Source organism: Tauraco erythrolophus, chromosome Z (assembly GCF_009769465.1).
Source record: "Tauraco erythrolophus isolate bTauEry1 chromosome Z, bTauEry1.pri, whole genome shotgun sequence".
Taxonomy (NCBI): domain Eukaryota; kingdom Metazoa; phylum Chordata; class Aves; order Musophagiformes; family Musophagidae; genus Tauraco; species Tauraco erythrolophus.
The window spans coordinates 31,145,789-31,161,191 of NC_141496.1; the positions used below are offsets into that span (position 1 = coordinate 31,145,789).

Here is a 15,403-nt window from a genome sequence, read left to right on the forward strand (position 1 = left end):
GCAAGTTTGAAAAATAAATGAACGATAAGAATACCAATTAGTAGGAAATGTAATTTATTTTTCTAAATGTTGTCTCATTCTTTCAAATACCAGTCTAAATAGTTTCACTCCCCTTTCACCCCTATCTAACTATTTTTCCTGGTAGTTTGAAGCCCACAATAATTTTGACTACTGGTGCACTAATAGTAGCTTATTAACTTTCTGTAGTTACTCAATATAAACCCTGAATGCCACTGCATTATAAAAACACCAGAATAACTCTATATTAAGACCTCACCAATATTTTCAATTAGAATACAAAATAAAATGCTTATTTAACTATTTCAAAGTTACTGTGCCCAAATTTGGAGAGAAATATTTTACAAAAAGTGTCATGTACTTCTTCCAGAAAAAATAATAAAATTCTCCTTTACCAAATGTCCTTTCCCTTCAACTAAATGTGTTTCTTCTAGCTAAACCAACACATTGATCAAAATGTGCTGAACACAGACTGCTTCTGAACTTTTAAAAGCAGCTTTTCATAACAGTAGCTTTAATGGGGACTTTTCTATACTAGAGCTCTATAAATTTCCTGTCACTTTAGAAATACAGGAAGGGTAGCATAGCCATGACCCAGCCTCTGGCTGCAGCCTTCCTGATGGCTGATAATCTATCAGAAATATAACTTTGCAAACCTTTAGAGAATGGAAAGAGCTAGAATAACCAATTCCCATCATCATCATCTCGTTCCCTAACTGTAACTGAAGGTTAGTGCAAAGGAACTCATTTTTCCACTTAAATGAAGTTTTCTAATCAGTCCTACTCTTGCTCCTGACTTCACACTGAACAGGAAAAAGTAAAACAGAGAAACAGAACAGATACTTTCCTCAATTAAAAAATTCTCCTGAAATCTTCATCTTTTATACATTACCAATAGTTATCAGAGGCTAACAGGCTATGTGAAAAATAAGGTATAAAATAAGGTTTAAACAAAGCAGTGAGCCCAAAGCAGATGCTCAGATTTGCGGGCCTATGTGGTTTAAGCTTGGCACAACCAAAAGATATGTTTTCATTTATGAATATAATACCAAGTGTGGTGTATCTTACCAATATCAGGCTCTACCTGTAAGCACCATCATCGAGACTTCAAAAATGTTCAATAATTTACATGATCCGAGAGTTCTGACAACTAACCTGATGACAATTCTATAAATTACATTATCTTCTACTCACATTTGGAGACTTATGTGTAAAATTAAGTATAGTATCTCAGTGCAGAGAGCATACATTTTGCTGCTTAGGAAAAGCTATACGGCCCATCCACAACTCCTTCATCTAGTAGTTATTTTCATGAAGAGTAGCTCAAATAATTCACACAATGAGCTTGAGGGTTAAGGCTCTGTATTTAGGATGAAGACAGAGATGTATGCTGTGGCTAAGAGGAAAAGTAGTTCCATTTACAAAAACTAAGCATGTGTCCTCTTACATACACATATGCCATCAACACTGTTTATTTGTGTTTTGCTTGTTTTTCCTCAATGCTTCCCCTCCCCACACAAATTACATAAAATTCTGTACATGGAAATTGGGTGCATAGCCAATTTTTCTTCATTAAGTGTTTTTACCTGCTACTTCCTGGCGAAAACAGTAACAGCTGGGATAATCAGAAGCCCAGTACCAGCCTACTTACAAATAAATAAATGCAGCACATAGCGGAGAGAACTGTTGATATCTCCCACTCCCATTCAGAAGCAATTACCACCCACTGCTATGACAGGCAACAGTGAAGTCAGACGCAGATTCTTCTAGAAGTTACATCTTGGAGAAAGAGGAACCTCTGTTGTAATGTACAACATCAGGTTCTATGCAACACACTCCCAGATCAGTTTGAAAGACTATTCCGAATGTCATTTCACAGCTAAATCACCATCTGTTGAGGATGATCCCATCATTACTCAACAGAAAACAACTGTAAAACTTTGTACGAGGATGCGAAATGTAAGCGGTCCCCAACCATATAGGCTCCATTTAACTACTTTGAAGTTCATTAGCAGTTTTCTTCTTCTTCCCTAGAGCTAACAAAACTTTCTTCAGAAGCCAGTGTTCTTGAGGTTTCCCATTTTACACTGCTGTTAAGAAAGTTCTTTTGTGTATACAGTGTACACGTCTCCTGACAGCAAGCCGTAAGAGGAAACAAGACTTCAAATACAAGTAAACAGTTCACTTAAATGAGGCTACAATGATGCATTACTGACCAACTTTGCATACAAAATAAATTAAGCCACAGAAAGCACGGGCAGACAGACAGTCCTTCCATTTCCCTTCATCAAGAACCAACTGCAATGACTTTCTCATGGAAATTAAAGCAACCCTGTCAGCAAATGTGAAGTCTGAATTCAGCATTTCCATGACTTGTGCATAACAGGAAACAGATTACAGGAACTCTGTTTTACTGAACTACTTATTAGACTTTGAAAATTTTTAAGAATAAGTTTGCTTGTTGCATATAAAGATGATTCTGAATTTAAAAACTACTTTTGGTAAAATAGCCAGGAATTTCTGGGCAATCTGCAGCAGTGTTTATTTCCTATGTTTCTAATCAAATTGTATTAGTGCAGGCTTCATGTGATTTGGACTAAAATTGTTCAACATTAACGTTTATTAGTGTAAAAAGTTAAGTCTATGTTATAGCACCCTCTTTTTACACAGTATAAACAAATGTTTCTCAATTAAGGTGATTCTAAAGTTCCCATGACTGGTCAGATACATACTACTTGTTTAGCTAGTGTGAGAAGCAAGAAAAGGACAGCTGCAAATGCTGTTTTCATAGCAAAACTAAGCATGTGAGACAATACAAGGCACATGCAGTTCTTAAACATGTTTTCACTTCAGTCAGACTTTAGAATATTGGTAAGAAAAGTTCAGACAAAGTTTGACTTCTTCTAATTCAGTTCAGCAAGTAAAGAAACATCTTACAGTAAGCGAATTGCTGTTGCTTCAAACTATGCTTTTAGAACATGCATAGTGGTCAAGCATGCATGATTATTCCTTCAACCCTCTGAACATGACCACATCATCACATTACAAAGAAGATACGGAACAGACTGAGAAAAATGTACTTTTGCTTATAAACAATTTAAGTCATAATCTAATCATAGAATGGTTTGGGCTGGAAGGGACCTTAAAGATCATCTCATTCCAACCCCCCTGTCATGGGCAGGGACACCTTCCACTACACTGGGTTGCTCAAAGCCTCATCCAACCCGGCCTTCAACACTTCCAGGGATGGGGGGTCCACAACAACTCTGGGCAACCTGTTCCAGAGCTTCACCACCCTCACCGTGAAGAGTTTCTTCCTTATATCTAATCTAAAACTACCCCTTTTCACTTTAAAGCCATTGCCCCTCATCCTATCACTACATGCCCTTGTAAAAAGTCCCTTAATCCTCTTTTAAAAATAGCCTACCAAACCCACAACTTATTCGCTGGGAAACAGGCAAACGAATATTTAAACTGTAACATTTGGAAGTGGCACTCCGACTTAATTTCAGGATTTCTTCTTAATCATAAAAAAGTTTAGGTCCCTAACTTACTTCAAATTGTCATAAAATGAAAACTAGATAATCTCCAAATCGAATTTCCAAATCCTAGTTAAACCTTACAACTGCCTTTGGCAAACTCGAAATATCAATGAAATATGACCGACATCCCCCTACATTGCTAGATGAATGCTGAATAGAAAAAGCCTAGAAGAGAATGAATATGGGAAATACAATCCCTTCAATTTTTGGAGCCAGAACAGAAAAATTTGTATCCTTTGCCTCTTGCTTTGGTCAGGTCTGGAGAAGCTGTCCTACAGCTGGTTTTACACTTAAATCACTACTCATGCTCCTCTGTCAAATACGAATATGAAAAAACCACACCCCTGATCAACAGATTATGCATGCAAAGATCCTAATACAGATAAATCACAATGGCATTAAAATCTTTTTGGTGAAAAAAAATTTGTAGCACAAAAATTGATGAGTTGCACTGATAATACAAGTAATAACTGTAGACAATCCATTGATAGCGGGTAGGGGAACACAACTCCCTCATATAGGTGAAATTCAATATTAGTGAAACTGGGTACAACTGTTCAGCAATGACAGGATTTGATTTATGCAGTTTAAAAGACATCCTATTTTAACAATTAACGTACAAATTTTACTGCAACAGAACAACAGACTGGGTGTTTATTCCTGTAATTCTAAAATGAAAGTTCCAAATATTGACCAAAATAAATCTTTTCTTTACCTGCAAACTTAGAAAAACGCATACAATTCATTATGGTTTGTCCATTTGTACTGTCAGCTTCTTTTCATTCACTCATAAAGGAGTTAATACTTTAAAGAAATAAAGCAACAGAAATTCTCCCAACTCCAGAGATACGTAAATTCATTTTAGATGCTCTGAAAAAGATTGTTGTAATTTTCTTTAAATTGTTACTCCTTGTTGCAGCTTCAAATAAGTAATGTGTTTCATCCTTTCCACCTAGGTAATTATTTAATGGGCCCTGTATACATGAAAATACTCCTGTGATTAATATTATGGAGCCACATTTTTGTAAGCTAGCTATCAGTATATTTCAATTTCTGAGTGTCTGAAAGAGCTACAGAAAATTGAGGGCATCAAAACATGGAAAAAACCGATCACCTGATGTTTACACAGGCAACGTATCTTCTTCAGTTCCAAAAGTTTTGAGAAGTTTGAACACAAAAGCAACCCAGCAATTTCAATTTCCTTCTTTCAGCTTCAATAAAGTAAATAAAGATCAGCTCCAGAGAAGCTCTACGCATATGAGGAAGGACAGATATTTTCCTCTATATCTAGTTAATTAAAAATATTTCTGAACAAAAAGAGGGAAAGTTGCCAACTCACACTAGATGCACACACGCAGAGGGAGGAGACTAGTCAAATATTGCACAACTGCTCTCCTGAAGCCTAGCATCCAACTGCACGCCAAGCAGAAGAGTAGCACTGCGTAAACACATGAATGGAACTCCAGATGGAACCATGACAAGTCTCAGTGTCACTCATAGTGCCTAAGTGCGTAAGACAATATGTCTTACAGTTACAGAGCAAGTCTCTTCACAAAGCTAAGATCATTAGCCCTGGATTTTGCCAGCCCTTACATGTTATTAAAGCTCTTGGAAAGAAAGGAATCCTACTCATAGCCATTCTCAAACGCTACAGGTAACATAATGGACTGAAAACAAAATAAAAGGAATTTATCAAAGCCAATTTACACATATGTTTTTATATCCCAGAACTTCCAGAGTTACCAAGCACAGCATTATACAGAGACCAGTTTCGCCTACACACAGAACTTCCAACAGTTTAATCAAGTCAATTTAAAACAATTAAAAAAATAAGCACTGACTGCCTTGGAAGTAGCTTATTTTTGTTGACCTGACAGAGTTTAATAGACCTACAATTAACAAAAGTATCACCTGCACCAGTCAGTTTAAATACAATGTCAAAGCTTATGCCACGCTTCCTAAGCGATACTGGGAAAACAGTAAGTCAGTGACAACAAATGCTTTTTATCCTACTGCACCAGTGTGAGTATACTCAAAGTGACAAAACATAGCTATGTATAATGGAAATAACTTATGGAAGTGTTCCCTTTAAATTACATCATTGTTTTGATGTAGCACATACATAGCAGCAAGCACCCAATGCTTTATGACAACATCCTAATTAGGAGTTGGGAATGTTTGGCCACGTGACTTGAATGCCTAAAACTCAGTCATAAGAATCAGAGCCATTTATAGCCTGTACTACTAGTTCATAATTTTTGATACCATGAAAAAGTAACTGTATCCTACTGACTTTGAAAACTGTTGCTCTAGAGCACTGTGCTCTATTAGCAGGCTCCTCCATTTTTCAAGTGGTATTAAAATTTTTCAAGTGACAGCACAGGTCTCTCTGTACTTGAGCTATACCCGTCCTGAAAATAGTCTTGTTTATCTCTCAGTGACCTCTTAGAAGCAGTCAACAGATGCCAGGTGCACAAAACATCCATTTTTCTTACATTCTCTAACAAAAAAACCAAAAAAAAACCAACCAAAATTGCAACTAGTCAAACACTTTTAAAAGCAGTACAAGACGAAAGTCTCATGATAACCTTCAAGACTATTACAATAAAGGATCTAAGATTTGTTTTGGTTACATGAGCACTCTAGGAAGTTCTTAAAAGAAAGCAGCCCAAACAGCGTGTAAGAAATTGATACATATTCATGCATATGTCGCTCTCCTTTTCTGAAGGAATCACTTCAGTCCCTCAAGTTTCTGATGTCATTTCCTACAGCAAATTACCAAATCAGGAGAGGGCATCCTACAGCTCAAGATCCAGACTTCCATTTCTGATGCACAATTTCAGCTGTGAATTGATGACAGCATGTACATCAAATAATAAAATATTGTGTTTTGCATTCATTTTCACAACAGTGCTTTAGAAAGTACAATTCTACCATTCCACAGGTGACAAAAACATTTTGCCTGGTGTCACCTAGGAGGGCAAGGCAAAAGCAAGAAACGGAAGACAATTCTTCTGAAGTTCTACACAATATCACCTTTCTTTCTCCTTATGGACTTCTCTTCACTATTTTCAGTCATTATGCATTCAGTGTATTTTAATAGCAATCTTCTAATTTCCATCTTAATTTTCTCACCACATTTCAAAGCATATACAGACTGTATTCCAAGTCTTCCAAAGCGCTGCAGTAACAATTCTGAACAATAACCTATTCTGAAAACTTAGTAGAAATGGAGAAGCCTAATAATTCAAAATGCACAAACCTGTAGTTTATGCTTGTTTCTGAGGATATACATAAATTCAGTGCTGAGTTTAAAAATCTGTCATATTTAGACATTGCAATTAATCTTGAAAGATATTTACCCACAACAGCAAAGAAGGAGCAGTCTCTATTTCTTTCTATTTTAATACTACACAAAATAAAACCCTGTCCATGGTATTACAAAGGTTTCTCAGTCAAGTTTTGCAAGTTTAAGACCCTGCCTAATGTCTTTGTCATCGCTGCAAGACAAGTAAGAAGAATACAATTGTTCGTCCTACTTTGCGTCATTTTTGGAGGTAAGAGAAAACCTGAACCAACAGAAGAAAATGTCCTTCTGCCACTCATTGCTGACCCACGCTAGGAGTTTTGCCAACAGAGCTATAAAGCATAGACTTTGTAGAGCAGGAAGAGAGAACGGGAAGTTTGGGTAGATGTCTAATACCTCATACTTGCAGGTAGCGTTTGTGAAGACAGAGACAAGGAAACAGAATGCACAGGAATGGCCCACTGCCTTCACTGATTTAACAGAATTATTGACTGACTTAAAAAATGAAATACAACCGACCAAACAGTTAAACGGACATACCACATAGCTATGTAAAAAAGCGTTTGATTTTAGTTGAGATAGCTGAATAAAAAACTTCTAACCTTAGGAGACCGAAACTTTCCCAACGAAAATGCAAATTTTTATATTAATTTAAATCTTATTTTTATGAAAGATTAAAAATTTCCACATATAGGCTTAATACTGACCTCCCACACTCAGGCTTCAAATTAAGCCGATTTATATGCCAAGAGAGCAAATCTAAATAATTTTTTCATTAAATTTTAATATTATGTAGAAAGCAAAACTTAAAGAGTCAAAATTAAACACAACGCTGCAAACAAAACATGAAACCTGGCTTGAGCTATGCTTTAAATTAAAGAATCATAGAATGGTTAGAGTTGGAAGGGACCTCAAAGATCATCTAGTTCCAATCCCCCTGCCATGGGGGGTTGGAATAGTACATTGTATAGTATATTGTATTTGTGGAATTAGTTTTCCCTAAACATTAAGGATGACTGTTGCTTACACAGAAAATGCAAACGTCTAAAAAACAGTACCTTTTGTTTGTTTGTTTGTTTGAGTCTCAACAAACAACCGTTTTTAGGCTTCCCCTACACATGACAGACGCACATTAAAAATTAAACACGTAAAGAGGCAGCAACATTGTAAACAGCCCGATGACTACAAGAGCGCCTACTTTAACGTTTCAGACCAGCCGTGGTCTCAGTGAAAGCGAGTTCCATTCCACGCGAGGCTCAGTAATAATCCAAATCCGTATTTCGGTATTTTCTCCCTGTATCTCTACCCACTTGCACCCACGTACACTCTCGCAGGGCTGACCGACGAACTCCCTGTGTTTCTACAAGAGTCTGGAGAGCCTGCCGCTCCCCTGGCCGGCTGCAGCTCAGGCTGCACCTTCTGACACGCACGCAGCGACGAGCGACCGCCACAAAAGCGCAGAGCTCCGGGGCGCAGCTCCGCGCTCGCGTGACACAACTGCTAAGCTGTGGCCGCCGGTGCTGTGTTCCCCCGACAACTGCGTTGTTCGGGAGGCTTAACCGAGAGAGGGAGGGAGGGAGAGAGGGAGGGAGAGGTGGGACCGCAGCCCCGGCCACATCCACCACATCCACCGCGGTGCCTGCCCGAGCGCGACCCACGAGCACAGGGCCTCCCGCTCGCGTCCGCGCATCCTTCGGCTCAGCGGCCCCGCGGGACCCGCAATCCCTGTCCCCGGCGGCATCCCCGAGCACGGCGCGACGGGCGCGGCCGGGCAGGGGGCTGCGGTCCCCTCGCCCCGCCGCGGGCTGCCCGGGCGAGGGCAGCGGCGGCGCAGGCAGGTCCGCCGCTTCGCCCACGGCCCAGCCCGGCCGAAGCGAGCCGCGGCGGGCGCAGAGGGCGGCGGCCACCGTCCCCTCGCTCCCCGCGGGAAGGCCCCGGCCCAGTCCTGGGGGTGGCGTAAGAGCCGCGGCTGCTCCTGCAGAGGGGACCCCGGCCGCACCGTGCCGTGCCGTGCCCTGCCTGTTCCCGTCGCCGGGAACCGGCCCGCAGCGCTCGCCTACCCAGAAGCTCTCGGCGAAGTACGCCATCATCACCCCGCCGCCGCCCCGGCCACCGGTGAGCCCAGCCCCGGCCGCCTCAGCCGCCGAGACGCGACGGAGGAAACGGGCGCCGCCGCGGCGCACCGCCCTTCCCGTTACGGTGCTACCGCCTCCTTCCACACGGATCCCCCGCCCCGGCCCCGCGCATGCGCACAGCCGCCCCCTCCCCACCCCGCCCCCACGGGCTGCTGCGCAGGCGCACAGCGCGTCCGTTCCCCGCAGCGCTCGGAAGGGCATGCGCAGGGAGCGCACCGCGGCGGCGGGACGGTTCTCCGCGGCCCCCTCGTACCCGGCCGGGCGGGCGGGAAGCCGCCTCCCGCCGCCCCCTCGTACCCGGCCGGGCGAGGAGCCGCCTCCCGCCGCAGGCGGGCGGGGCTCGGCGCTCCTGCCGCAGCGCGCGCGCACGGTCCGACACCTCCGATCCGCGGGAAAGGACGGGGTGCCCTCGCGTGAGCGAAGAAATCCCGCGCTGCAGAAACACGGACGCAGTTGCGGAAGGCAGACTCGGAAGTCTTGAGTGACAACCCCCTCAAACGTGTTCGGTAACTGCTGAAGGACGGCTCCAGGGAGCGCTGCGACGCACGGAGGAAAAGGGATTCGTGCCGTTTGAAGTAGGCTGCACGCCCAAGCATCGTTCCAGCCAAGCGACGTGAGACCCTTCAAAGCAGGTGATGACTAGTCCTGCCGGGAACTTTGCTGATGAAGCATAGCTAGCTTACCCTCCCCCAACTGCCTCCTCTCACAGGATTTTGCACTTCCAGTGGCATTCTCCTGAAAACGATGCTCATCTAAAACCAGGAAGCCTGGAGAAACTGTGTACTTCGAACCTTCATCTTCTTCAGTTTCCACACCCTTCACTTAGTTGATGTAGATTATTAGCCAGCGGGGGTGATGCCGATTGCCAGACCAGAACACAGAGCCACTCACGTGCCATCTGTGGCCAGTCCGTACCTGGAGTGTTGCTTTTCAGTGGGAGTATCTTAATAATGTTCTTCACGGCAGTCAGCACCACAAGGCTCCTTCTGCGAACTGTCCTGTTCTAGCTTAATGAGATGATTCGTTGCCCAAGACAGCAGTTAGGTTTTCATGACTGCCTAAAAACAGAGGGCCAGGTCTAAGCAGTGGTGTGAGGGGCTGCAGCTTCTTGTCCTATGAAAACGTGGTAAAGCAACCTATCCAAACTTCGTCTATGGTTTTGTCAGCACAAAGCTTTATCCAAGATACAAAAAGTAAGAAGCTGATATTCTATGCTGGGTGTTCAAGGTCCTCCCTTCCCCCCTTATGGAAACCCTATCAGTTCTGGTTTGAAAAACCTCACCTGCTTCCACCTGAATACTGATGTCCTTTGGCCTTCATTCTGTAAGATACTAGGTAGGGCATAGAGCAGAACATCCAAGTCATCCCTAAGACCCTGATGAATTCACCAACTCGTGTCAAATTTGTGCTAATTAGAGACTTCCACGAAAGCCCAATGGTTAGGAAAAACGTAGTTCAGAAGTTTATATAGAATTTCATGAGGGAAAAAAAAAAACCCTAGCTAAAGACAGCTGAATCTGTATTACTCGTATCAATGTAAGTCAGTGTGATTCATTCTGCCTTACAAAATTTCAACTACCTTTACCAAAGATGCTTTCATGGAAGATGAACGATACCATTCTGAACTGGTATCACAGTCACTGGTAACTGACTGTAGCTTTAGTCCATCACTTCCTGTACCTCCATGGTAAGTTTAGGAGTTTTTTTTCTTTCTCCCAAAGTTTCAGTATATGCAAAGCATGCTAAGTTGCCAAGATAGAAAACTTCTGGACCCCTTTCATAGTCAAAATTTATTTAAAAGTCCCAAGACTGTTAAAGCTGGATCTCTCTCTTTGGATAGCAGTAGTAAGTACGTGTATCGTAATTCTAAACAGTAACCACATGCTATACATGACTACACTTAAGAAAAACTACTTTAAGTGTCTGTTTACTCGACATAAGTAAGCAATCTGCATTATGATCTGGAGAAAGATACGACCATAGTACTTTTTCCAGTGTGCATTGTTAATCTGCAAGGATGTACACCAGGGCAAACAGTGAGATAAAAGCTGTATGATCAGAGCTGAAGGTTTTTATTCCATAAAAGATAGGAAAATACCTTTCACAGGGACATGCTATGATGGAAGGAGAGTTGGGTTCACTTCTACATTTCCTAGAAAAGTTCTCATTTTCCACATTTTCAAAACTATACAGTAATACCTGATCTACTGCTACATCTGGAAGTGAAGCAACTGCTGCAGTGCTGCAGCAATCTACCATCAAGCAAATATCAAACCCATCCTCAGGTTTTCAGCAACAGCTTTCCATGCACATTTGAGTGACATACAAAATCTTAAGACCTGAACTTTAAGGCATTCTGCCACATAGGTACAGTTATGTAGAAAACCACTTTGATAGAGATTATGGATCAATAGTTAATATTCTTAAGGCACATTGGAATTCCCCATAATAAAATAAATTTCTTAGGAGTAAACTTTCTCTTGAACTTGATATACTATCATAAAACGAGCTCTACTAGCAGCAAAGGGCTATTGTTAAACTTTACCATCGTACATGCCAATCTTGTCCCTTATCTTTTAGAGTGGCACAAAATGAAAAATCCTTACTACAGTCCTGTTATGCATGCTTCTTCTTTGGAGACTGGCCTGGATAGGAACATCCTAGATTACTGATTACCTTGTCTTATGTGCTGCTGTAGTAAGCATGACTGAAGAATCAGTCTGCATACTGTGCCAGTGCCATGGCAATATCCAGTCAGTATTTCTATAGTTTTTCAGTCATGGTTCTCGCACAATACCCAGCAGCAGGTATTAGCAGGTATCAGCGCTCAGTATGTCGCATTTGAATTTAAAATTCAGTGTAAAGGAGCATAAGGAGGTGTGACGGGGAGGTGATTTTATGTGCTAGGTTGGCTATTTTATGCGCCGGGTCAACATTCAGCCAGTTTATTAAGGTCATTCCAGAAGGTGAGCTACACTCACATGAGATCTTGAGGTTATGAGACCAGCTAATTACAGTACTTAAATGCAGAAATTCATGCTCATATTCAAACCAAATTTTTAGACATAGTATGAAAGGAACAGAGACCCTCATCCAGTGTGTAAATCTGTGTGTGGGGGCATCTGCGCTATGAATGCTGTACACAGTATTGGTAACCCGTATCTTGACAAACCACCTCCCACCCCCTCACTAAGAAACTCAACACCACAAACAAACCTCAGAAGACTGAGATAAAAGCAACAGAAAATAATCCAAGATATGGGAACTAACATCCACCAAGTAAACTAGAATTCTTCAGGCTGGAAAAGAGATGGTTGAGAACACATGAGTAAGAAGAGAAGAGACAAGTTAAAATTGGAAAATATGTGTTAATGAAAGAACAAAATTCAGTCAAGCTAGAAGGAAGGGAAACTTGACAAAGTTTCTAGGTTTCTCTAGACAGAGAAATCCATAATGGATTGCTGAATACAAAGACAGTATCACTTATTCTGGAAGTCCCTGATCTGCAAGTTAGTGAAACCTGTGAGAATACTTTGCAATAGTATCATTTACAGTACTTTTTTCCTTTTCCCTAGGTATTGGCTGCCAAGGACAGGATATTGGGTTAGGTAGACTGCTTGTCCCAGTACAATTGTTCTTTTGTTCTCCTATCGTAATGGGAGTGGACAGAAAGGAACATTATTTTGACAGCCATAACTAGACAGTGAGTCTGTATAATACAAATATTCCATTGCATATTTTCAGCAGCTTTCATGGAAGATGCAAAGTTTTCTAGATTACCAATTTTTCAGTGAGTTAAAAAAAGCAATTCCTTTCCCATTTTTGCCATCTACACAAGTGTAATGCTAAAGAACTGCAACAACAAGCCTTACAGGAAGGGTATGAAGAACTAAGCAGACGTCTTGGCGATACCAGTTAATGGTTATATTTCATTAATGTAATTCCAATTTTTGAAAAAGGATGCTATTGATATGAATGTGCGTTGCACACATGTGAAAGGAGGTATTTAGCTCAGAGTTTCCCTCTCAGAAAAGTATTCCTGATTCCACAGTTTGCTCTCTACATCTCAGTTTACCCATTCTCCCATATTTCCAGCTTCTGGTTTTTTAAGTGTTAATGTTAACTTGTTTTCAACAATCAGTTCTTTTAAAAGGTGCAGATCATCTGAGATGTGGCGTGGTATACACTAAGTTGTTACTTGAAAGAACTTGTCAAATACGATACTGAAGTTACAGTGCCTCTAGACTACGGACATTAGTGTCATTGAAAAGTAAAGATTGCATATTATATTTTTACCTACAGTAATGAAGTTAATTTGCCTTTGGTCTAAGCCAGTTGAAAATGGATTATGAATTCTGGGTGAAATAACTGTATTCAGTTATTAGTAAAACCCTTGATAAAGGAACCTACACTGAATGTGCTAATACTTTAAGATGGGAAAAAGAATAAAGAATCCAAATAATTCCCCAAAATAATTCAGATTATGATATAACTTAATGTCATAATGAACTGCCAAAAGTCAGTTGATATTTAAAGCTCTTTTATAAATTAAAAATGAGTAAGAAACTGATTTAGAGAACCTGAAGAAACAGATTGAGGTGAAGCCATTTTGTATACCAGATATATATTTCCTATACTAGATTGAGGTCGTGCCTTAAAAAATGCTTTTTCTTTCTTTACTATCCTTGTTAAATAACTACATAGAGAATCTTGATAGGTAAACAGGAATTCATATTGCCAATTGAGGTATGTTCTAAAGATTCTAAGCACCAGAAGGAGATATAAAAAGCCAGAGTTGTTTACCAATGTGGTGGAGAGCAAAACATGGGGAAAAGGAAGACAGAGTGAATTGTTAGCTTCCTTTCAAGAGTTATTTAATTTTGGTAAGTACTGTCAGGTTACTTTGTAGGATTTAAAAACCACCAGGATTATGTTCTAATCAAGCAATTGTACCTGAATACCTGCATACATTACCCAGAAGCTTAATAATTCACTTGCTTATGACCTACACATTACCTTCACGACTAGACATTTATTGCAGCCTTTTTGTACAAGAAGTGTAATGAAATCCCATAGATAGAAGTTAAAGCTGGAAAAGCTTAGGAAAAAAATCTGGCTAGGATAAAGAAATTATAAAGTTAGCAAAATACAGCTAACTTGAAATAATTTATTCCAAGGGTATTGGGAATTCTCCAACACAATCATAAGGCAGGCTAGGCCTTTTCTAAAATACGTGCGGACTGTGGTCTGATGAGAGATCACTGGTGAGGTTACAGCCTACATTACACTTCTGGGTAGGATGAACGGTTCTAAAATCTTTTCTGAGTTTAAGATAAGCAAAAATACTTATGCACAGAGTTATAGATAGCCACATGTATTACAGCAAGAGAACAACTGAATTTTTTTCAACTTGGTGCAACACCTCTTCGAAGCTCTTTCAAAGCTAGTAATTATTTCTGGATTCTGTTGAAGATTCATAGCTAGTTTTAATGATACTGTTTTCAACATCCCTGGAATGATGTATTCCATTAGGCTGCATCATCTGACTTACTGTATACTTAAATGTACAATTCTATTGATCTAGTCATCAAGCCTGATTGCATCCCGTTCATTACTTCAATTACTTAAATGATAAACCCAACAGCATTGCTTCACAGTGAGTCACTTAGTGTCAATACTCCACCTTTATTACGCTTCTGCTCTGTTGCTGCCAAAAGCGTGTTTCATCAAATCAACCTTCAATCAAACACAAGAATCAGAAAGCATTAGTGAACTTTACTAATGACAAACTGGAGTAGTTTAGTGGTTGTAGATTCTATTTTGACTTCTAGTCACACGTCAGCCCTGCATGAAAAATTCTGGGAGATTTCTAATACATTCAGGAGGTGCATTACTTCAGAAACATCATACTGAGTTTTTTTCATCTATATTTTATGTAAGGTGGGCAAAAAACACGATAAATTCTTATGCTGTAATACTGTCAAGAATACATTCAGTGGTTAGCTGAATTTATACTGTTCATGTATCAATATATTTGACGCTGCATACACGTTCTAAGCACTTACCTGCAAATATGTCAATCAAGGAACTTGGAGCAGCTTCTTATTTGCAGTCAACTAGTAAAAGTAACCTAAATGAAAAAAAGATGGAAGTATTTAAAGCATTTTTAAGTCAATGGAAAGCAAAGAAACCTGAAGCATTTAGAAGAGCAAGCTGATTATATAACTGCATGTAGTACCAAAGAGCTCCACAGTACCTACCACACAAGCAAGATGTGGTGTCCAGATCAAAAAAATCTTCTCCACTCTGGTTATAATATACAACAGAAACAGAATAGGTAACTGGTGGTAGGGTCTGAAGCTAAACTAGTAAGATTACATGGTATCTCAAGAAAGTATTCT

The 15,403-nt window shown here is 40.5% G+C and overlaps 1 protein-coding gene across 1 annotated transcript in view; it reads right to left on the reverse strand.

Moving 5' to 3' along the window:
• The window catches only part of FCHO2 (FCH and mu domain containing endocytic adaptor 2), a 111,693-nt gene extending 102,700 nt beyond the window's left edge, over positions 1 to 8,993 (reverse strand). Inside the window, exon 1 of the mRNA XM_086629987.1 lies at positions 8,928 to 8,993. Coding sequence (XP_086486113.1) covers positions 8,928 to 8,957 — 30 coding nt within the window. The 5' untranslated portion in view covers positions 8,958 to 8,993. The remainder of the gene's footprint in view (positions 1 to 8,927) is intronic.
• Between the last annotated feature and the right edge of the window lie 6,410 nt (positions 8,994 to 15,403).